Genomic DNA, 22,964 nt, shown 5'->3' with positions numbered 1-22,964 from the left:
TATGTTACAAAACTGGAACAATAAGCTTCAAAAAGCCTTGCGCAGGGGTTTGTGCAGGGGTTGTGTATTGCGTACAGAGTCCTTGTGGGTGGGCCTAACCCCCCAAGCGTAAATAGCCTTACCTGGCCATGTGGAGCTCTGACCAGGGGAACCTTTGATTTCCTTGGTATTTGTGGGATCTTTTATGGATCCTGAAAACAAAAAAGCCCAACAGATCTTGATCTGGAAAAGTTACATCAGGCAGTTGCATCTGGCAGTTTGGCTTTGGATATTTCTGCCTGTTCATCACGCTTAACTACCATTGACGAAGATTCAGCAGTTGGTGGTGATGAAGAGGTCAAGCAGATCAGCTGAGGACGTGAGGTTGTGGAAACAGATCATGGGAATCAAGGTCAATTCAGCTGTGTTCTGCAGACGCTTTTAGGGGAAAAAATTTAAGTGGCCCTGATACAGGAGTCCTGGATTTGTAAGGGTAAGATATCAGGGCTTTCCATGACAGGGTCCAAATTGTTTAGTGCCCATATTAATAATGTCAGAGCTTGTATTGTTGTAAGCAAACAAGGTGAATAGCATTTCTGTTTTGGAAATTTGTTTCAGGATGTCACAGTCAGGATGATTGGGGCTGGTACTGGACGAACCCTGTTGATTACATCATCATATCTCCCATATGATGATGTGGGTTCCACACCCTCCAGAAAGATGGCTGCCTTGGTACCGCCATGTTGGGAGGAGCAGTTGTGGGGCAGCACCAACACAAATAACAGAGGTAAGTTGCTTCTGGAGTATATAATGTCCCACAGTCTAGATTGCAAATGTGGGTAATGTTTCTAAGTTTCGCACGTGGAAGCTTAGGGAGGTGATAGATGTGACCATGATGACAGGGGTATGGTTAAATCGGATATATAGCTGGCATGTGTCTGACGAGCCCTCCCTCTCTGATCATACCCATATCTGCTTTAAAATCAAAGACATGGAACTTGAAACAGTTTCAGTATAGGAATACGAGAAACACAGACTGGGTGTCATACAATGAAACCTAAGGGTAAAACTAGAATCTGACGGTAGTAACCAGAAAAGGGATTCACAATACTGTGCAGCTGGACAAATCTGCCAACAATCTGACTTCTGCATTTGTGGATTCATTTGATCTCAGTTGTCCTGTTATTAACAACCGCAAGGTCCGTAAGACTAAGAGATTAGCCTGGAAGAAACTCTGCACTGACAATGACAGTGTGCAGGGTTGTGCAAGGCTTCAGAAGCTATTAGCAAAAATCGTATCCATCTCGCTGCTTGATGGTCTCAAGGATGATCAAAATATATATATATATTATTGAACTGGAGGAAGTTCTAAAAGTTATGATGGGAACACACTTTCGGGACTGTATCATTTATGATAAGGATCAACCACTCAGCTGTGGAGGGAGACCTGCGGGGTGTGCCACTCACTCACAATGGAGTTTGGTGTGTTATGTAGTAACCTTCAGAAGGATTGAGAGGGCGATTAACTCGTTTAGTCCATATAAAGCTCATGGAGGAAACGGAGTGAGACCGGTTTGCTTGCAGTGGGGGTTGAATGTTCTCCTTGTTCTCCTTCCCCTGCTGTGCAGGCTGTTCAGGGCCTCTGTGGCCCTCAGGTGTATTCCTCTGTCCTGGAAGGAATCCAGGGTAGTGTTTATACCAAAGCAGGGGAGGTCTAGCAAGGATCACCTAAGTCCTTTAGGCCGATTAGAGAGAAGATGGAGACTGCATCCGGGTCTGAGAATGAGCAGAATGGTTCAACAGTCACCTTCCTCTAGGGTGGTGTCTGAACTTAGTAGAACTTACTCTCACTAAGTAGATCAGTGTCTTCTCCGGTTATGGCTCTGTTTACAGAAGCATGATCACCTGAGGAAGCATCTTCAGAGTCGGTATCCTTCGGGAGGGTCCGCTCTGTAGAATGTGTGACGAGCACGAGGAAACTGCTGAGCACCTGTTTTTTTGAATGTCCTGCAATAGCAAGACAGCGGTACACCATCTTTGGTAATTTGAGCAAATATGGTGAATTTCTCCAGGAGGACCTGATCAGTTTTTTTCAGAGGTTTGGAAAACTGCTGAAACCATAGAGTGGTCGGCCTCATGATGTGCTTCTGGAGGAAGAAGAAGAGAGCCACGTTGCATCGTGTAAGCAAACAAGTTAGTTTTTCAGGAAGTCATTATAAGAATTTCTTCTAATAAAGAAATTGATTGTCATTCATGCTATTTTGGCAGAAGTCTAAATGTTACGGTATCCAGAGCCGCAGGTAGAGATGGGGCAGGGGAGGTCATTTGCCCAGGGTGGCAAAAATACAGAAGATTGAGTCGTGAAGTCATAACAGTTTTCACGTAGTTTTGTCAGACTCCACGCAAATTATTTTACTCGAGGATCAAAAAAAGTATAGACACCTGAGTTTAATGTTAAACACAGACTAAATAGTAGATCTACAATAACGAAAGTTATATTGAAAGTTAGCTTGTTTATTTTTTCGTTTTGGACATATCAAGAAAAATTTTAAATTTCAACAAAACTGCAACTTCAAAAAAATTCTTACCTCAGAAACTTAAAATCCGATAAAAAACAATATTTTGGAAAAGATAAGTACAAGTGTATTGTTTTTGAGTATGTAATCTTAGTAATAACTGTATTTGAAAAAGGTCGGCATGTTAAATGGAGTTCTTAAAATTATTATCTTAGGCATGCAATTTTGTAAACTGCTATTAAAAACAATTTAATTTTTTAACATAAATTCAATTGGTTTTTGTTAACGTACTGCGGCCAGTGCCTGCTCGGTTTTTAAACGCACACACACATCGAGACTACTGAGGCAACACTGCCCTGGGCAATAAAAATATGGAACAAAAAAAATATTTTTAAGTTCAAAAAAATTGTTTTCTTTATCCTGTCAAGATGACACACTATATCTTATATAATATATATATATATATATATATATATATATATATATATATATATATATATATATGGTATACTTCCGTCTTCAAATCCATAGCGACAAATTGTTACTAGTAATTGTAATTCTAAAATATCAACATGTTGATGTTTCAAACAAATTTAAAATATTTTTATACCATATTTATAGTAAAACAGTAAAAATGTTTTAATAGTTTAGATTTAGTGTGTTTCTTGAAATGGAATATTTTTGTAAAATATTTTAAATTTGACAAAATATATTTTTGTTTTTAGGACAAGAAGTTGAGAAACCTCTGATTACACCTAGTCCAAAAGACACAGAATATTAAGGATGGGATAAGTACTGCCATTATCAGAGATAACAGGCACTATCACTAAATATAAGTCATATCACCTTGAAATAAGGGGAGGCCATCTCTGTACCAGCCTCTCCAGTGAAAGGGGACAGTTGTAACATGTCCTTATGTTCAAGCTAGGCTACCTTTAACATTAGGGCTGGACGCACATTGGAGGAGCAAAACTGTCGGAAGCAAGTGTCACGAGTCAATTTGTTCCTACCATTTTTTTACATCTATTTGAATAGGCTACAAAACACGGAGGAATTGTATCGAGACGACATGAGTGCCTGTCCGCAGGACGTTGTGAGCCACTTGAAACACAGTCGGATGCCTAAGTAAAATTTTATCTCTCACAACAACGGAAGGAAAGGTTTTTAAATGTGCATACAATTGGCAAATTAATCTAACTGTACTTTATTTGTGTGCATGGTATGTGCATTTATTTTGTGTCACATGTTCCTTTCAAAATGTCAGAAGAATTTATTGATGAATTGAAATACATGAACAAGCCTTTGATAATGATAGAGGCAAAGTTAGTGCTATACGACTACTATCACTAGGAAAGATCATACATCTAGGATGAAGAAAATCTGGCATTTTGACAAGCTGCCGTTAAGCTCTCTGCAACATGAAATTATTCTTCTTCATGTAACGCTAAAGGTTTAACAGGCAACTACTTATTTTTTTTGACCTCTTGATTCAAAATGTGTCATTGTCGCAAGTTTATCGCACACTGGAGGACCAAACTGTCAAAATGCTTTTTCGCCAATTGACTCGTAATATACGCCATAATGACTTGCTTCCTACGGTTTGGTCCTCCTCCAGTGAGTGTCCAGTATATGGGAGCTCCATTTTTTGTTTGGCTACACCACTGCTGTCTGATACATTAAATCGATTAAAAGGGTTTAAAAAATCAGAGCAAAGAGATTGGCTTACAGTTATCTAGATTTTAAAAAAGAGTAACTTGCCAAAGAAATAGAAGGTTTTAAATGACATGGCTTTAAAATGGATAAGAATTTAAGAAATTTTTAAACCTCAATCGACTTTTAAAAATTATTATTTAAGAGCATCACTACAAACTCTAAATATTCATTACTCTTTCAATCTTTGACACTTTGGAGAAGAGCAAGCTGAAGTTACTTAAAAATTACTTAAAAATCTGCACATGAAAAAGATTAACAAATTTAAGTGCAATATCAATTGAACATAAAAGAGCATAAAAATCTCTTTTTACATAATCAATATATTTGTAGTAAAAAATCTAGAAAAGTTAAATTGTATTAAGTTAAAAATATATTTTTCATTATTTTATCAAATAGCAATTTATTATAAGTTTCCATGCAGAGTTTAATGGTTTTTTTAGAAAAAATCGTGTCTTTGTCTTCATTTATAAAAACAGGTAGTGGATTGTCTTAACTTGAAAGAATGTCAAATATTACTTCTGTTGGTTGTGTTATTGTGAAACATTTGAAAATAGTAAGTAATATGCCATAATGTGTGATTATGGCAACATTAACATTTTTAATTTAAAAAATGCATGTAGTTTAACTGGAAATGTAAAAAGTTACATAAATATTGTTTTAATTTGTTCTCACCTTTATAATAAATAAGTTATAAACTTTATTTCTACCATTGCTACAAAATATTGTGAATATAATAATAATTATTAATTACTTCTGGATTATTTACAAACTAATTTAGAAGCAGCATAAAAGTACATTTTTAAGTTTACAGAGTTGTCTGTGCGAAAGGACGGAAGTTTTAGGATGTGCCCCCTCTGGAAAAAATATGGCATCAAAAGGTTTAGATATAGGCCAACAAAATAAATACTGACTATTAAGCTAAAAATTACATATTTTAGTATTTATATCATAAACTGAGGCTATTATAACTATTATGTAAGTGCTTCTCAGTTTTTATACGCATGTTAAGTTACAAAATATTACCTGTACAAAATGTAACATGTCATATTTTTAACCCTTTTGATAACCTCTTTTTTCATGGATTCAGCTCCCAAAATATTGCATTGAATAACATAATTTAATTTAGTGTAAAAACCAATTGGACATGATGCATAATTTTTTCATTTTGTAAAATGTCAAAATCCAATAAAGTTGAACTAATTTTTTATGACCACAACTGAAATAACTATATTTCATCATACAGTAGAACCTCTCATATCTGACCTTCCCACATCTGACTCCTCCCGATATCCGACCATCTGTGTGATCCAACCGACCGAGCTCTGTTGGTGAGGCTGTTCAGACTTGAGGCTGTTCAGGACTGTTCAGGCTGTTTACCGCCCCATGTTACACCTTTAATACAGCCTATAGTTCAAGGCATCATTGAGTGGCTAAAGAGAAGATACAGAAGAAAATAAGTCAACTCTCTCGTGGAAAAAACAGAAGAAGGATGTAACCTTTTTGAGGCAATGAAAAGTTTAAATATAAAAGATGCCATCTATATTGTTGCTGCAGCTTGGGATGAAATTAAACAAACCACCCTTCAGAAGGCTTGGAAAAAGATTTGGCCATCATTAAAAAAAGAAGAACCCGATACTGATCATGAGCAAACTTTGACAGAAGCAGATGCTGAGACAGAAAAAAACAGAAACATTACAAAATCTACAAGTGTTTCAGCACGATCTCCAGCTGACAGATGTAGAAGAGTGGCTTGTTGAAGGTGATTTTTCGGAAGTTACAACCAATGAAGATCTCAGCGATGACCAAATCATTGCTATTGTGCAGAACGAGGCTGAGAAAGAAGAAATTGACTCGGATAAAGAGGAAACCACAAGTGACAACGTAGTGAGTCATTCTGCTGCTAAAGATGCCTTCAATGTTGTGCTGAAATACATCGAGCAACATGTAATCCAAATGCAACCCTGATCAATGTATTGTGGGCAAAAAAATGGAGGGACACTTCTGCAAGTTCAAGACTGACAAAATTGAAACAAAAATCCATTTCTGATTTCTTTAAATAAGGACAAGGTACATACGATTAGATTTTATTCATGTTTTCATTTAATTTGAAAACTGTAAATGTTTGAAGTGTATTCAGCAACATACGAATGCTGGTATTTAAAAATACAATAAAGTTGTTCGTTTATTGTAGTATACTGCATACATGTAGTTTTTTTCTACCTGGAAAAGACGTGTTTTGCCAATATCCAACCTTTTGGCCATTCCGACCATTACTCGATCCCTTCATGGTCGGATATGAGAGGTTCTACTGTATTTGAGTAATATGACATCACAATGAAGACATTTTTATGAAAATAGATTTTTCTTATAACCGAACACCATTAATACATGATCTATACTAATATCTAGAGCCTATTCTGGATGTTTAAACTTACTTGTGCTTCTCAGCAAAGTCTTTGTACTCATCAGCAGGCTTTATAGTTTCCACATGCACTTCCACCCGGTTGTTTATGTCAACAAACTCTTTCGAAGCAAAGTTCCATAATCTTGCAATCTCCCGCATTATATTCCTCCTGAAAAATATACATACAACTGTTTCAAGGCTCAGAATTACAAAATGAGATAATTTGGGTCCTGTTGTGATTGAAAATATTTCAGATTAAAATATTATCAATTTTTTATACTCTCAATAGCAACAAAATAAAAATCTACAGTAATAATATAAACAAGAGAAAAAGTAAAAAAATGACCTTATTGAAATAAATATCCATGAAGCTTTCTATGTTACAACTCGTAAAAGTAAATGATGCCCTAATGTGAATTTTACTGAATGATAAAATTATCATTGTGTTTTTTTTTGTTCAATCTATTTGGGTAAAATATCATCTAGAGTGCCTTATTGTAATCAAAATAAATGTCACCCCTGAAATAACTCAAACCTTAACCAATATAGATCTAAGAATTATAGAGAGCATAATAATTAGGAAGACAAACTCTATATTTTTCAAAATCTTTGTTCCTAGAGGTATTGAAATTAATACTACTAAAAGCTCATAATTATGATTGTAATTTTTAAAACATTTGCTTGGTGAAATCTGTAAAGTGTAATATACCGGATAAAAATACAATTTTTTCTTTGGACAGTGAGTCCCCTGACTGTGAACCTGGCAGATGTACTGCAGGTACTATTCTATCTTAAGCCTGGTGAGATACAAGGCTTTTACTATTATAATTTAGTAAATACTCACTGTTGGTTTCTTAATGTGTAGGAAATTAAACTGAAGTTACACATTAGAGTATAAAGACTGTCTCAAAATATTTCATAAGTGGACCTGTTCACCATATTGCTCTGAAGTAATTTACCCCAGCTGATATTTTAACCATGGTTACAACTTGTGAACTGCAGACATTTTTGGTTCCAAGGAAAAAAATTGTGTGTCTCTACATACTGTCTTTTATCTCAGATTTGATGTGTCTAACTCATGTTCCAAAACTAATTACAAGTGATCAAGAAGTGGGCCACCATCTTTGTCACATACCATGAGTAATCTAAACAATGTGTAAGTTGGGAGGTGTTTTTGTGATCTTCTGTCAAGATTGGCATTCATATTGCAGAAAAATTGTGAAAGCTAAGGTAGGCTACCTTCTTAGTTGACATTTAATTCAAAAAACTTCGTGAAATTTGAAGATAATAAGGTAAATGGTCTAGAATTGATAAAGTAGTTGATTTTCTCAGTCAGCTCATCAGCCAGAACGCTAGGCCAATTACGGTAATCCTCACTGTAAACATATGTGTATCCATTAAAAAGAGTCACTTCCATACTATGCCTTTCATTCTCTCTCTGTATTTCAATTGGTTTGTAGTCCCCCCCCCCCAAAAAAAAAGTATACACAGAACACAACTTTAAATTTATGTGATTTGATTTACAAATATAAGAAACAGTCTCCACATTTTCATAACTCGATGCACAAAGTGTCAGGGGAGTCAAGCCATCACTATACCATATCAAACATACTTTATGGATAACTCTCGTCTAATATCTTAAAAGCCATACTCTTCACTCACTGTTAAAAGGGAAAATGTTTAAATGAGTATGATATAAGTCAATGACACAAAGACATTTAATGTTGAAGACTATTGAAGGAAATGGATAAGTATAAATATGATTGGATGAAGAATAGAACCTGTTTTGGGTTATGGCCTCAAACTCACCAAGATTTGACAAAGAGTTCTTGGCTAGCCTGATGCTGTTGTAGCAGAGCTGGTAGTAAGGTCGTACGGAAACTTTGCTCGTTCTCCTCTGCTTCCACCAGTAGCAGGACGTACTCGTTGTGTACAAGGTGTAGCTTGCGGCAAGCTCGCTGGTACTTGTCTCGAACATCGTCCAGCTTCCTCCCCCCTCTGCCTGCTGTAAATAGATTTTTATTTGTAATTAACTAGTTAAATAAATGTTCACTGATTATAATTAACAACTTCAATATCTATCTCATCTATTATATTTATTATGATGTAGATTTAACTGATTCAATTTTGTGATTTTGTAAACTAAAATAACGGACACTTGAAAACTAACTCAAATCAAAATACAATTCAAAATCCAAACACAAATAAAAGTGGAATATTACACTCAAATACCCCCTTATGTAGCTGAACATAGCTTATGAGTTGAGCATGGCACAGTTGAGTATTCATATGTAGTTAACAAGGAGTAGGGGGGTCCCAGGGGTCCGGACCCTTCCCCAAATTTTCTATTTTTAGAATTAAACTATTATTATTTAAATAATTCAGTATTACTAACATGTACTGCTGAAAGATCATTCTCAACAAAGAAACGCCAAGAACTTTTTAAGGAACAAATGGGGCCTTACTCTCTGTCCACTATGGGAAAATATCAGTTGTCTGAACCCCCACAACATTTTTTCCTGGCTATGTTCTAGGTAGTTAATGTTTTGAATCAATACAAATTTTGTATTTAATTCGCCTGGGGTTTACTGTCAGAATTGAGAATGAAAATAGTAAATAGTACACAAAACTTGACAGAATTTCACTAGTAGCAGTAAAAGAGTTTAAAAAATTAACAGACCATCAACAGGTTAAGATAAACAGCTAAGACAATCAGATACATGACTTTATAAGATCCAAATGTACTAAAGTCCAACCAATTTATCACTTTGCAATAATTCATATTACTATACCTAAAGTTAAATAATGCAGTACACAATATATCAATCTAAATCTGAATAAGTCAATTGCCACTAATCCACTTTGATCTGTTGATGAGTTTGATCTGATATTAAAATTAATATCAGTAACAATGTAATAAATATGATCCCATAAAATAAATAACGTTAAATGTTTATTGCATTCAAGATTTAATTAGATTAGATCATTGTATGAGGCTTTCCAGTTTTTCATTTATGCATTTGAAACATGATTATATTTTTTATGATGTCATCTTGTGCGTTATTACCATTAACCATAAATATAAATAAATTTATAGAGCGTTTAAGTTGTTTCAATTTATTGCAGAAAAACGTTGGTTACATTGTCACAAAGCTTAACAAACACTGTCAATAATAATAAAAAATAAAAATGCAACAAGCAGCTCTCATGATGAAATAAATTGTTCTGTTTAGTACATCAATTACTTTCTACAATAAACAATAATACGCTTTCAAAATGACTGCGTGTTTTGTTAATTAATGTTAAATCACTCTAACACTTACATTAAAATGTAATTTAGATTACAGATTATAGCAACAAAAATTATTTAGCAAATATTATTCTTCATTCAGAGCCACAGCAATAGGACTTTACTATGGAGGAATTTAGATATCAATGGTGGGGGGAGGGGGTCTATGGATTTTTAAATATACCCAATCAAGCAGTAAGTGTCTAGCCCATGTAAAAGTTTAATTGTATTTTAGTAAAAGATGTAAGGGTTTGGTCAAACCTTAATGAAACTGATCACATTTGATACTTTCCTCAAATCTTGAATCAACTTGACAAAACTATTTGATCAAGATTTATTGGGGCTAAAATTGATGTTGATTCAAAATTTGATGGGAGTTTGTCAATTGTTAATAAATGACATATTTTTAGCATAAAGGAACTTCCTTGGCAAATTTTCAAGATATTGCCATAACATTTTGCAATGTTTAGGACATAATCCCAGTAACATGAATTATCAATTTTATAATTTAGATATACTAACACTGTTCATTATTCAAATTAAACAATTACAATTTTTTTAAATTCAGAAAACTCTTGGGCTGATGAAGATCAATTATCAATTGATCCCCAATATCTGTAATGGTACACTGTTGGTATTTTGAAATCTTGTCCCGACTTTATGAATTACACAGTAGTGTAAGCATTAACAACAACGACGTTTGTGAATGAATGTAAAGCTTAACCAAGCATTACCGGTAACAGCTTTAATATGGAACTAATCACACAAAAATCAATTTCAAACACAGAGAAGGGATGGGGCCAGTTGGTGAATGATGCTACAATGAAAAAACATTCAGTGGTATAGAAAATAAATGGTACCACAAATGAACAAATCAGATTAAAGCTCAAACGCATTTATAATCTTCTTTTATAATGAAAACCTGATACTTTTTAAAGGTCATAACTTTTCCTACTAGAGAAAGTAATCTAAGGTCTCCAGTATTTTAAAGCAATAACTCCCATGCTACAACACGTGAACTCCCATACTGGTTAAGATGTGTACAGAGAAAGGGGAATGATTTCAGGATGTGTTCCACTAAATGTTTTAAATTTAAATATAACAATCTCTCACTATAAAGGAATGGTCCATACATCCCAGATACCCAATTGTCAAATCAAACACATTTTTTAAATCTCCTGTCAATATTTCAATACTTCTTCCGTCTATATCTGCAATACTTTATCTATGGTTTGATCCTCTTGAAAAAGGTTACAAATTAAAATTACTACCAAATTTATGTGTTGTGTAAGACTTGAGCTGTGCCACAATGTATTTAGCTATTTTATTCCTAGTTCAGGTTTTATTGTTAACAAATATGATGCATCTATCCTAAAATCACAGTTTGTTTGAACATTGTATATAGAGATTATTGTGTTTCCTCTTGATTGTTCGAAAATCAATCAATGGTTTTAAATTGTCAAATCAATTTTGTACATGGTTGGACTGATGTTCTGTAAAATGAGTGAATTGCATGTTGAGTGTGAGCATGTTAATCAATTATGTATAAATATTTTTTAATCCAGCACAACCGATTAAGTGAATTTCACATTTTGTTTTTCAGGGTGAAACAATAAATAAATAAAAATGAAAATTTGTGTGATGTAAAGGTTTTTTAAACCATATAACAGTACAAGGGGTGTTTAAAACCCTTGACTGAGTTAATGACTATATAATGAATACATTATTAATTAAATATAGCAGATTGAGAATCTGAAATTATACTTTTGTGTAATTAGTGATTTTTGAACTTCTCTGGGGGGAAATGGCCCAGAGGGAATCGAGTTCAATAAGGGAACAATATGAGAAAATTTATTAAATGATTAAGAATAAATGTACCTATACAGATTAACCATTTGAAGATTTTTTTTACTGAGAATATAAAAGCTATTTACAAACTTTCCATAAAAATGTTTTTTAATTGTTTATTGATTCAAGATAAGAAAAACCCATTGAAAATATATATATATATATATATATATATATATATACAGGGTGTACATAAAGTCCTGCACTGGTATAATATTTTCTAAACGATAACAGATAAATGAACAAGATTTGGTACATCAATACTACACCTAAAAATCTACTTTTTGAAGGAACTATAAGTTTTCTGTAATATCATGGGGACGTCCCGCAAGGAGTCAGAAGGAAATCTTAAATAGGAGCATAGGTCAATATGCACATCATTTTAAAGGGCTTATCTAGCAGAGTTTAATGCCGCAAACCGCACTCAAAAAGATTGATCCAGTACAAAATGGCGGCTGTTCAAAGTTTTTACTTGGTTACATTTCATTAGTAGCCATAACCCCGGTAAAGCAAAACTGCAACCAAACGAATACTGCAGATAAATACTACAATTTGATTGTCAGTTGTACAGAAGTGAATTACGACGTAGGTTATCCTCAAGGGGTACAAATTTGGTCCTAATATATTGATAACGGGGAAAACCTGATAACAGTAACAATTAGAAAGCTCTTATCTATGGGTCACAGTTTGGACTTTCCAATTAGCCAGTCTATTCATAGTAGGCTATTCTAGTTTTCTTGTTTTAGTAGTGCTGTCCAACCTTTCTATCAGTGCACTTTAGTACAAAAGAGTTTGTCGTATTGCTTGTAGTTCTTCAACTACACTATGTCGCTTGACGAACGTGAACGTATAACACTTCTTATGATGGTTGGTTGGGGAAACAACAGACGATCACACGAGGAAGCATGCCATTTATTTCATGACTACTTTCACGAGAGGCAGCCAATTTCTAGAAAAACTGTAGGGAGAACTGTTCAACGCTTTATGGAAACAAGAAGTGTTTCCGATCGTCATAGGACAGGAAGGCCCGCTACTACGACAACTGAAGGCAACTCTTTAGATGTATTGCAGTCATTTATTGAGAATCCGCAAGAGTCCCTACACAAACTCATGACATCTCTGTTACGTCTGTTAAAAAGATTCTGAAGGGTCTAATTTTAAGCCTTATAAAGTTGATTTGGTGCACGAACTCAACGAAGATGATTTTGATCGACGTATAGAATTTTGTGAAACTATGATGGCCAAAATAGATTGCAACGAAATTGATGCAAACAATATTGTGTTTTCAGACGAGTGTTCATTTATGCTGAATGGAAGCGTAAACAGGCACAATTGCCGTTACTGGAGTAGCGAAAATCCTCACTGGATGCGGGAGGCACATACGCAGTATCCACTAAAGGTGAATGTCTGGCTTGGTGTGGATAGGTACCCTACCCAGTTGGTAGGTCCTTTCTTTATTGAAGGAAATTTAAGTGCAATATCATACCAACGTTTGCTAGAAAATGAAATTACACCAGCACTTCGAAACATGTTTGGAGAACATTACCAGAATATCTGGTTTCAACAGGACGGAGCACCCCCACACTACGGCATTGACGTAAGAGCCCATTTAAACACACCGTTACCAATATATTAGGACCAAATTTGTAACCCTTGAGGATAACCTACGTCATAATTCACTTCTGTACAACTGACAATCACAATGTAGTATTTATCTGCAGTATTCGTTTGGTTGCAGTTTTGCTTTACCGGGGTTATGGCTACTAATGAAATGTAACCAAGTAAAAACTTTGAACAGTCGCCATTTTGTACTGGATCAATCTTTTTGAGTGCGGTTTGCGGCATTAAACTCTGCTAGATAAGCCCTTTAAAATGATGTGCATATTGACCTATGCTCCTATTTAAGATTTCTTTCTGACTCCTTGCGGGACGTCCCCATGATATTACAGAAAACTGATAGTTCCTTCAAAAAGTAGATTTTTAGGTGTAGTGTTGATGTACCAAACCTTGTTCATATATCTGTTATCGTTTAGAAAATATTATACCAGTGCAGGACTTTGTATATATATATCCTTATATTGTGTTTTGTTTATCAACTATCTATCTCTTTTTACTAGAAAATTTACAACTAATCTATATGCATACCTTAATATCTCATAAAAAATTTAATTTAATACGAGAAATTGCAACAGTTTTTTTAACTGTGTTTGGTATTGTACTTGTTATGATCAATACATCCAATTTACTGATATGTACTGTTATATAATTGTTTGAATGTCAACTCTTTCCTTTAAATCAAGAGAGAACCTAATCAAGAGAGATCTTCATACATCTGGACAAGAAAGCTGTGAAGATGTGATACAAATAACTGCCAATACACGTTGAAGTTTTTAACACAGTTTGTACATTAAATCTCTATTAGACGTTGAGCACATTGTATACATACAATAATAAGAATAACATGTTTCATAAAATTATGATGCAGTTTTAGCCCCTAAGTAGATTTATAATAAATTATAAATTAGCTCATTTCTGTTTACATACACAGCAACCAAAAATTTAACTACTTCCTGTAGTGTTTACATGCTGTAATACAACAGAGTTAAATAACATGCTGCAGAAACTCTTTTCTGAGTTCTTTTAAGCTCACGTACTGAAGATAAGTTACCACAGACTTACAATATATCCCACAAAAAGCCACTCTACTGTGAGGCAGTTCATCTTCTTCATCGCCATTGGCAGCTGCATAAAACTGACAAGTATTATTTACGGACTTGAGAGAATTCACGATTCTCGTAAATTACAGTTTAATCGTAACAACTTGCCAAATAAACAAATTGCAAGTTCAACCTTACAGTTTTAAGTTTACATACAACTTTAATTGTGGAGACATATCATACCATTTTGTCAATATATCACATTATTATAGTCGATTAAGATTTTGTTTTGTATTATTGTAAGTAAACCTTAACAGAAATTCCTAGCTTTACTTTAATACCAGCATTTACAGAAACACTACTGATCTTTAACCTCATGGCCTAAAGCCTATTCAAAATTTATTACATTTTGATTCTTGCAAATTCTATACTCTACATTAGTATATAGTCAGTGAGAGGTTAGGTGAAGCCCAGTGTCATCTACAGACAGTCCAAACATAGATTACTGGTAACGCTGATACATCCAATATTGTATAGATGCTAGCAAGAATGTAAAGAGGAAGCATGCCCTTATAATGCCCCTATGGGGCTGGTAACGCATAAGTATTTCTGGGCAATCCTGTAAATTTGTAAACTACATTGAGTCTGGTCAAAAGGATTGTGGGGTATCACTGAAGTCTGTATATGTCTAATGCCATCTTCAAGCTGATGAGATAGAGTATTACCATTAAAACTCAGACTTGCCCAAAGCTGTGTCGAGGATGACAAAAAGGATATCTGGCAAAGCTGCTATGTATAAGCCACCATATGGTCCAAACCCGTTCTCAGGCCAGCCCTTGGTATAAATCCCTTAACTGTTTGTAATAGAACAATGCAATCAACTGTTAATGACTAACAATACTTAACATTAGAAGAAAATGTAAGCCAGTTATTATTTGAAATATCTTTATTGATGTAAAAAAAGTCACCTTTAATAAAATTAGGGAATCAAGATTTCTGTTATTTTCCTTAATAATTTTTAGAAATATAGGCAATTATTGTAATTAGGACATGGTTACTACAAGGAAAAGAAGGTCAGAAGGAGATTAGGTGAGGAGATTGACATTTGGCATCTTAACAGTTTGGCTATATGTGTGAAGGCATTATTGAAATCTATAAAGTATGACATTCTGTTTACTTTTACTCCCATAACAAACACTAAGTTTCTGTTCTGCAAATTTATGGGTTACCGACTATGATATACACGTGCTATAAATTTAAATTTACCACTTGCTGTGTCTGTAAGATAAGAAAATGTGTGTTGTAACGCAACTGATAGAACAGTAGTTTTGCGTTTATTGTTCAATTAGGTGCAATATAGGTTAATGAGAAAACATTAACACATTCACTACCAGAGTTAAAGTAGTGGAGTATATCACTATCATTATACACTGTAATGCTGTGTATCAAAAATGTATCATATAGTGTAAAATGGTGGGATCCAGGCTGGATTTACCTGTCTAGGTGACAAAAACTAGATACAGTTGTATTACACAGTGTTCGATAGCTTTGTATCTAATGAGAATCATCAACATACATTCTCACCCTAGGTTCCTCCCCAATTCATCTACAATAATGAAGCATACTCAGTAAGATTGCATTATTATTGAGTGTAGATCCCATGTGGGCTCACTAAAAATGGAAGCTTTCCATAACCTGACATTATTATTGAGAGTAGATACTATACAGGCTTGGGACTTCAACTGGAGGACGACTCACTAAAATTATAAGCGTTCCATAACTGGATTTTATCGTTGAGAGTAAATATCATTTGGGCTCGGGACTTCAACAGAAAGATGACTTTCTAAAATTGGAAGCTTCTCAAAACCTTAATCCATAACCTGATTTTATTATTGAGAGTAGATACCATGTGGTTCGGGACAACAGGAGGATGACTCGCTAAAACTGGAAGTTTCTCAAAACCTTAACAACCCTGATTTTATTATTGAGAGTAGATACCCATGTGGTTCGGGACAACAGGAGGATGACTCGCTAAACCTGGAAACTTCTCAAAACCTTTCCATAACCTGATTTTATTATTGGGAGTAGATACCATATGGGTATGGGACAACAGGAGGATGACTCGCTAAAACTGGAAGCTTCTCAAAACCTTGATTATAACCTGTTTTTATTACTGAGAGTAGATACCATGTGGTTCGGGACAACAGGAGGATGACTCGCTAAAACTGGAAGTTTCTCAAAACCTTAATCACAACCTGATTTTATTATTGAGAGTAGATACCATGTGGTTCGGGACAACAGGAGGATGACTCGCTAAACCTGGAAACTTCTCAAAACCTTTCCATAACCTGATTTTATTATTTGCAATAGATACCATGGGTTTAGGACTACAACAGAAGGATGAGCCGCTAAAACTAGAAGCTTTCCATAACCGGACTTAATTATTGGGAGTAGATACCATATGGGTTCGGGTCTTCAACAGGAGGATGAGTCACTAAAACTAGAAGCTTTCCATAACCGGACTTAATTATTGGGAGTAGATACCATATGGGTTCGGGTCTTCAACAGGAGGATGAGTCACTAAAACTAGAAGCTTTCCATAACCGGACTTAATTATTGGGAGTAGATACCATATGGGTTCGAGTCTTCAACAGGAGGATGAGTCACTAAAATTACAAGCTTTCCATAACCTGACTTTGTTACTGAAAGCTCTTACTCTAGTAAGGAAGCAATTTGACCAGTCCTACTTGTTTTAAAAGGCATCATGGGATCAGAAACTAACTCCTGGATTCTTGGCGGAGAAGTGTTTTTGCAAGCATGACTGATGATGTGGACACTGTCCGATCAGTCAGGGCTCTCTGACTAAATAATCCCACCCTTCCTCTCAAACTATTTCCCATTTACCTAAAGCGGAACAGCAGCCATTGATTGTTATTATGGTGATGTTATAGTGATTGCTATACAATATTGGAGACTGCATTATTCTGAAGTTCAAATCTTCTATAGTCTAACATTTAAAGCAATTTAATCAAGTATTAAAACATAAAAATAAGTAAGGCAAACAAATAGTGTTAGAAAATAAAGCAAATTCGAAGCAGTTAAAATTGGTGATCTAATAAACCTGTGGGACCAGAACGGTGTTGTTACTGTAAAAGCTAAAGTTTAGTTAAATGATGTACAGACTTTTGAGAGGTGATATGTCTTCCAGATGTACATATCATTATCAGATATACTTTACCACTAAGTGAGTGCATTTTGAGATCAGGTAAAATTCTAATAATCCATTCCACAGAGGCAGACAATTTTACATTTCTATAGAGTAATATAATTGTCAATTATTGTAATTGTAGTGATCTACATCAAGGAATGTACTCATTAATAATAATATAATGAAGCATATTCAAGGTAAACGTTGAAGATACATTAAAACCCTAAGTAATAAAGTAATTTCTTATAAATAATCTTATAAGATATTAATATCTTATATTATTTTATAAGAATAAATTGTAATTATCTCACATTTAAAATAATGATCCTCAAAGCGAGATCTCATCTGTCTGTAGTTTTCCAGCTGTTTCTGATACTCTGCCTTTTTTCTTGTAACTTCTTCAGTGATCTGAAAATACATCAGGATTAATAGTTTTATTACCATTAATTTACATTGCATAACAATTTTAATAATATAAAGTAGTATTTAAACAAGTACAGTACCTATACATGCAAATAGAAACTTGTGTTGCATTGATGTAAAATAAATAAAGTCAAAAGCTTTATTTACTAACAAGTTTAATGTGGTGGCCACAGTTGGCAAAATTAATGTTAAAGGCAATTAAAATAATAATAAAATGGATCATAACCCACGCCATTTGTGTTATCATGCACTTGTAACATAACAACGTAATAAAATATCCTAATTAATTCTAAGTCCAAGAAATTTAAAGCAATTTTTAAGTTCGAGGATGATAAAAACTCCTCTATACAGACTTTTTACTGGGTGAGCAAATGTGTATCTACAATTATTAAACAAAAAGCTGTCTGTAGTGAAACAACTGAGTCTTAAAAAGAATAATGTTAAACTTCACACTCTTATCATTTAATTATATGTTTGATAATAACATAATCATTGATATGTTTTACTTTAAATATATATTTATATGCATCCACACGCTTTTGAAATTAAACAAAAACCATTATATATTCAGATGCATGATTTATGAATACATTTAAATCTTGAAGTGAAAGTTTATTATTTTCTGTATAATCAACAGCAACACAAATAACTCAAATATGTTGGCTGTGTTTTTCAGGGCTTAAAATGAAGTTTAGAGTTGATCTTAGGAGGCTAAAATCAAAATGAATACAAGCGTGTAGCTGTGCCCGCGACCTTGACCAGTGAGGGTAGTGCGGGGGAGAACTACGTGCATTTCTGCAAACATAGACTAGGACTGTTACCGCTTATCTCCCCCGCTCGCTGGTAATTATACACAGACCGATGTTTTTACGCATGACTGTACAACTTTGGCCCGCTTCGGTCTTGCGCACAACTACATGTCTCCTACTGTACCTACTGGATATGAGACACGTTCAGACAGTGTTTAGTTTCAAATTTATGGAGACACATTACGTTTGATAAGATTCACTGAGAGTTTCTAAAACTTCCAACCAGTTCAAGTAGTAAAGCCACCATTTATTTATATCAGCAGTAAAGTACTCTAACATAGAAATACCTTTGTCTGAAAAATCTACAGGGTATATTTTTTAAAGCTAACAACCTATGTATGCATCCCATTTTAAATAAGGTTGTAAGTTACACTTTTGTGAGTAGTAGTGTGCGAATGTGATAGGTTCCAATACGTTAGGATAAGCCAGTTTTGACGGTCGGTATATTGCATACATAGTAATAAATCAATCTTTATTACATATACGTGATTAGCATGTATAGTACACATCAATATTTAGAGTTCAGGGCTAAAATTTTGTACCATACACATTAGGATCACACTCAAATAATACTTGTCCGTCATCACGCAGTACAAAACAATGGAGGTAACAAAGAACACTAACTGTTATAATAGTACTGGAAAAGTTAGTCATACCTTTAAGCGAAGTTATTTTTGTGAATAAGTTTCCAGTAATATTCCTAAATGTTTGTGAAAAAGCGCCAAAATAAAGCTGAATTGCTGGAAAAACACAATAATTCTGAGTACCTATTTAAGGTTTTGGCAAATATTTAATTTTAACGAATCGCTCTGGATAGCATTTCCCCATATTAAAATATTGTAGATCTATGATTGGCGACGAATTTTGCTAGTTTACTTCGGCAAAAACAGAAAAGTGCAATAAGTAACCAATTATCGAGCAATAGTTTTCAATGCATGATTTCTCGGAAATTCAAAAGGACCGCGTATTGTAAAACTGTTGGTAGAGCCGTGCCCTCCGTGATTCGATAAAACCCTTGTAGGGCCGAGCCTAGGAGTAGGCCATCAGTGAGGAAGCATGTGCCACATAGTTGGAATTTCACCTGTCACTGAGTCAAGGCCGGGTCGGTCGGACAGTCGGTTCCAGCCCGCGCTGCACTACTACTGTACCGTACAGTTTTTGTCCCCAGAAACTGGTGTGCCCTACGAGAAATTAGGGAAGGGAGAGTGACCCTAGTAGTAACTCGACCTCGACCTCTCTCAAATTATGGTAGTCTACTGTACAATAGGCCTAGATCTCGCCTTGTATTCATCTAATTTACCATACACGTAAACACTTATAAAAGAATAGTACTTATGTGTACGACATACCAACCCCCCCCCCCCAAAAAAAAAACTGTATTAAACCAATATAAATAAATAAATACCCCAACTACACAGTAATACACAACTTCAATAATAAAAATGACGGTACAGTAAAACAATTAAAAATAAAAAAAAACATAAATAAAACATAAGAAATAATTTTTTTCAAATTAGTATTATGATAACTTGTAGGCAATCCAAATGTAACCAATCCAAAACTACAACTTATGATCCAATTTACAGAAGAAAAATGGAATGAATTTGCCATCAGTCATTGGAACCTTCAGAGACTTCTCTAATCCGAAGAGCTACATGCCAACAATTACAGTACTAGTGTATGGATTTGAATTACACGGTAACAGTAACAACACTATTTAGTTGTACATTTATGGTTACTTAAAAATATAACCAACTATATTTTTACACCGCTAGTAATGCATGGTTAATAGGCGAATCGCATAATAAGCCACGTGAAATAATTTTGAACACGCTTACGAGTATAAGGATACAAGTCGCCGCCTGCTTCAGTATTAATATTATGTACACCGATTTTTAATATTAGGATAATTTTATTAGGTTAATTATTTTTTAAAGTTAAAATAAATATAAAGCCTATGACACTTTGAAGTTACTTGTAGAAGACACGAGAATGAGTAAAACTGCCTTTTCTGTTCAACTATTTAAATAAAAGCAATGGTACGACATTTTTGTCGTTTTATAGTCTAAGTTTTGTGTTCTGTAAGTTTATTGTTGCTACTCTGGTTTTCATGCAATTTGATATAAACGTTTTTAAACAGTCACCATTTTGAAACCAGTAAACTATTCTGTTTTCTTCATATTTGAGATCAAAGTCAGGCATTATTAATAAATAAAAATAAGTATGAACTGTGACAACGTTGTAACTAAAGCCTGAGTCATCAAACTGAAAGTACATTACGCATACAGACAGAATCGAGGAACTGTTTTACTTGTTTTGAAGAAAGGAATCAATCACCTGCTGAAATTTGGTGTAATACCACGAAAAGCCTTGTATATATTAGTTTGAAATCAGTTGCGTTAGTAATTAATGGATGGTAACCACATTTGGCTTAGGTCAATAATACACATTTAGTTTTTTAAACTACATGTGTGTGTTAATAACTTTATTGACAAACACTTTTGTATTGAATGAAAAATCCACAAAATACCCCTCCCATTTACCTAGCACACTCCGCCGAATATGTATTAGCTGACTCTTTATAGGTGAACGAGTTCCTTTCACACAGTTCAGATTTTGCAATCGGTGATAGGGCAATGACGTGAATCTACGGAAGAAGATTTAGCCAATCGTGCATTGGCATCATCGCCAATCCCGGTAATCGGTCCTCAGATAGTGCGATCGCGAAGGTTATGCAACTGTAATCTCGGTGTCCCACAAGGGCGTTTGATTAGATTGCTTGGAAATAATCTCTTCCAGGTTTTGACATTGACATCAACATTAACTGTAACCTTAGCGAAGGCGAGGTTCCGCCTGGGCAGAGTTACGTGGTGTCTGTATTAGCACACTCAGGCAGGCGCTAACAACAGTGGCTAATTGCGTACTGACGTTTCATTTTGTTTAAATTAGTCCATTCTTTTGCTTCGTACACAAAACCACAAATCGTCGACTTGTACTTCGTCTTGTACAGAAGAGGCGTAGATCTTGTACAGTGCAGACAAATCAATATGTATGTTTCGTTCCCGCCGTTCCAAGGTTTGTAAACACGAACGAAAATATAACGGGCACGATGTAGAGGCGAGTCGTTATGTGTACAGAAAGTACTCGCTGGGCAGTGATGCTCAATTTCTTCAGAATGATCCCCTTTGGTAGAGATCCTTTTAGTGAATTCTGAGTGATCACAATTAAATGGCCTCTGTCTCGTTTAAGAGTGCTCACACAGTTAGGCTACCGGTACTTTATAAGTATTGATTGGAGGCAGTATCAAACTGATGGAGGGTTATTTTACCTGCGAGTTTTCTTGCAGTCTACAAGGACGTCAATGGTTGACTGGCCCCCACGCATCCTTCATTCTCTCACCTCGCGTGCCGTCAAGTAGCCAATTACAGTGCAAGTCATCGCTGCCAAGCTGCAATTGGTTACTAATTTAAACCGGCCGTTTTTTTGTACTGTATAATTAAATATGTTGAAGTAACCCAGTAATTACGAGTGCATATGAAACTGAAGCTTGTGTCGATGAAGGTCTCGTTCATCTCCCCACGCGAAGCTCTGCCTAAGCTCTGTCTGACACGACCTTGGGACCTGCGAAGTGACTCCCAAAACACCACCGATGGGCGGGCAGGTGGGCCGCTTCCAAGGACACGGTCGTTCTGCGGTCTTCCAACGAATTCTTACTAATTTTTACAAATTTTACCTAATATAGGATTCCTCAATCGGTTCCTTTAATCACCTCATAAGCAGTGAACTATATATACCCAGAGTTTAACTTTGGATGGCCTAGCTCACCGCATTGTATTTAAGAAATAGATAATAAGATATCATATATAGATTACAGATATAGATCGTCCATGTCTATACGAATATTAGAAACAGCAAGTTTGGAAGAGGTGAACCAACACTTTAATAAATGTATTTAGAAACACGCAAAAGACTTGTTCATATTTACTATCATGCCGTGACAGTGTAGCACCTACGTGATTTTACTAGCTAATTTATTTGGAACTTGGTTTTTCACGATGGAGGGTTTGTGAAGTTCACGGAATGTTTTCGGACATTTATTATTAATAAGTGAAAAACAA

The 22,964-nt window shown here is 34.9% G+C and overlaps 1 protein-coding gene across 6 annotated transcripts in view; it reads right to left on the bottom strand.

Annotated features, from left to right (window-relative positions):
* Positions 1 to 22,964, bottom strand: part of LOC124368975 (tyrosine-protein kinase Fer) — a 109,703-nt gene that overhangs the window by 42,604 nt on the left and 44,135 nt on the right. For 4 of the 6 annotated variants that reach the window (XM_046826557.1, XM_046826560.1, XM_046826562.1 and 1 more), the window contains exons 2-5: positions 17,926 to 18,022; positions 14,429 to 14,491; positions 8,422 to 8,617; positions 6,644 to 6,781 (exon numbers count right to left, since the gene is read on the bottom strand). In XM_046826557.1, the coding sequence (XP_046682513.1) occupies positions 6,644 to 6,781; positions 8,422 to 8,617; positions 14,429 to 14,491; positions 17,926 to 18,022 (494 nt within the window). The remainder of the gene's footprint in view (positions 1 to 6,643; positions 6,782 to 8,421; positions 8,618 to 14,428; positions 14,492 to 17,925; positions 18,023 to 22,964) is intronic. The other 2 variants (XM_046826558.1, XM_046826561.1) reach the window with 1 other exon arrangement.

Source organism: Homalodisca vitripennis, chromosome X (genome assembly GCF_021130785.1).
Source record: "Homalodisca vitripennis isolate AUS2020 chromosome X, UT_GWSS_2.1, whole genome shotgun sequence".
In the NCBI taxonomy this organism is placed as follows: domain Eukaryota; kingdom Metazoa; phylum Arthropoda; class Insecta; order Hemiptera; family Cicadellidae; genus Homalodisca; species Homalodisca vitripennis.
The sequence above is the reverse complement of the archived record's forward strand: the minus strand, read 5'-3'. Positions and strand labels throughout refer to the sequence as shown.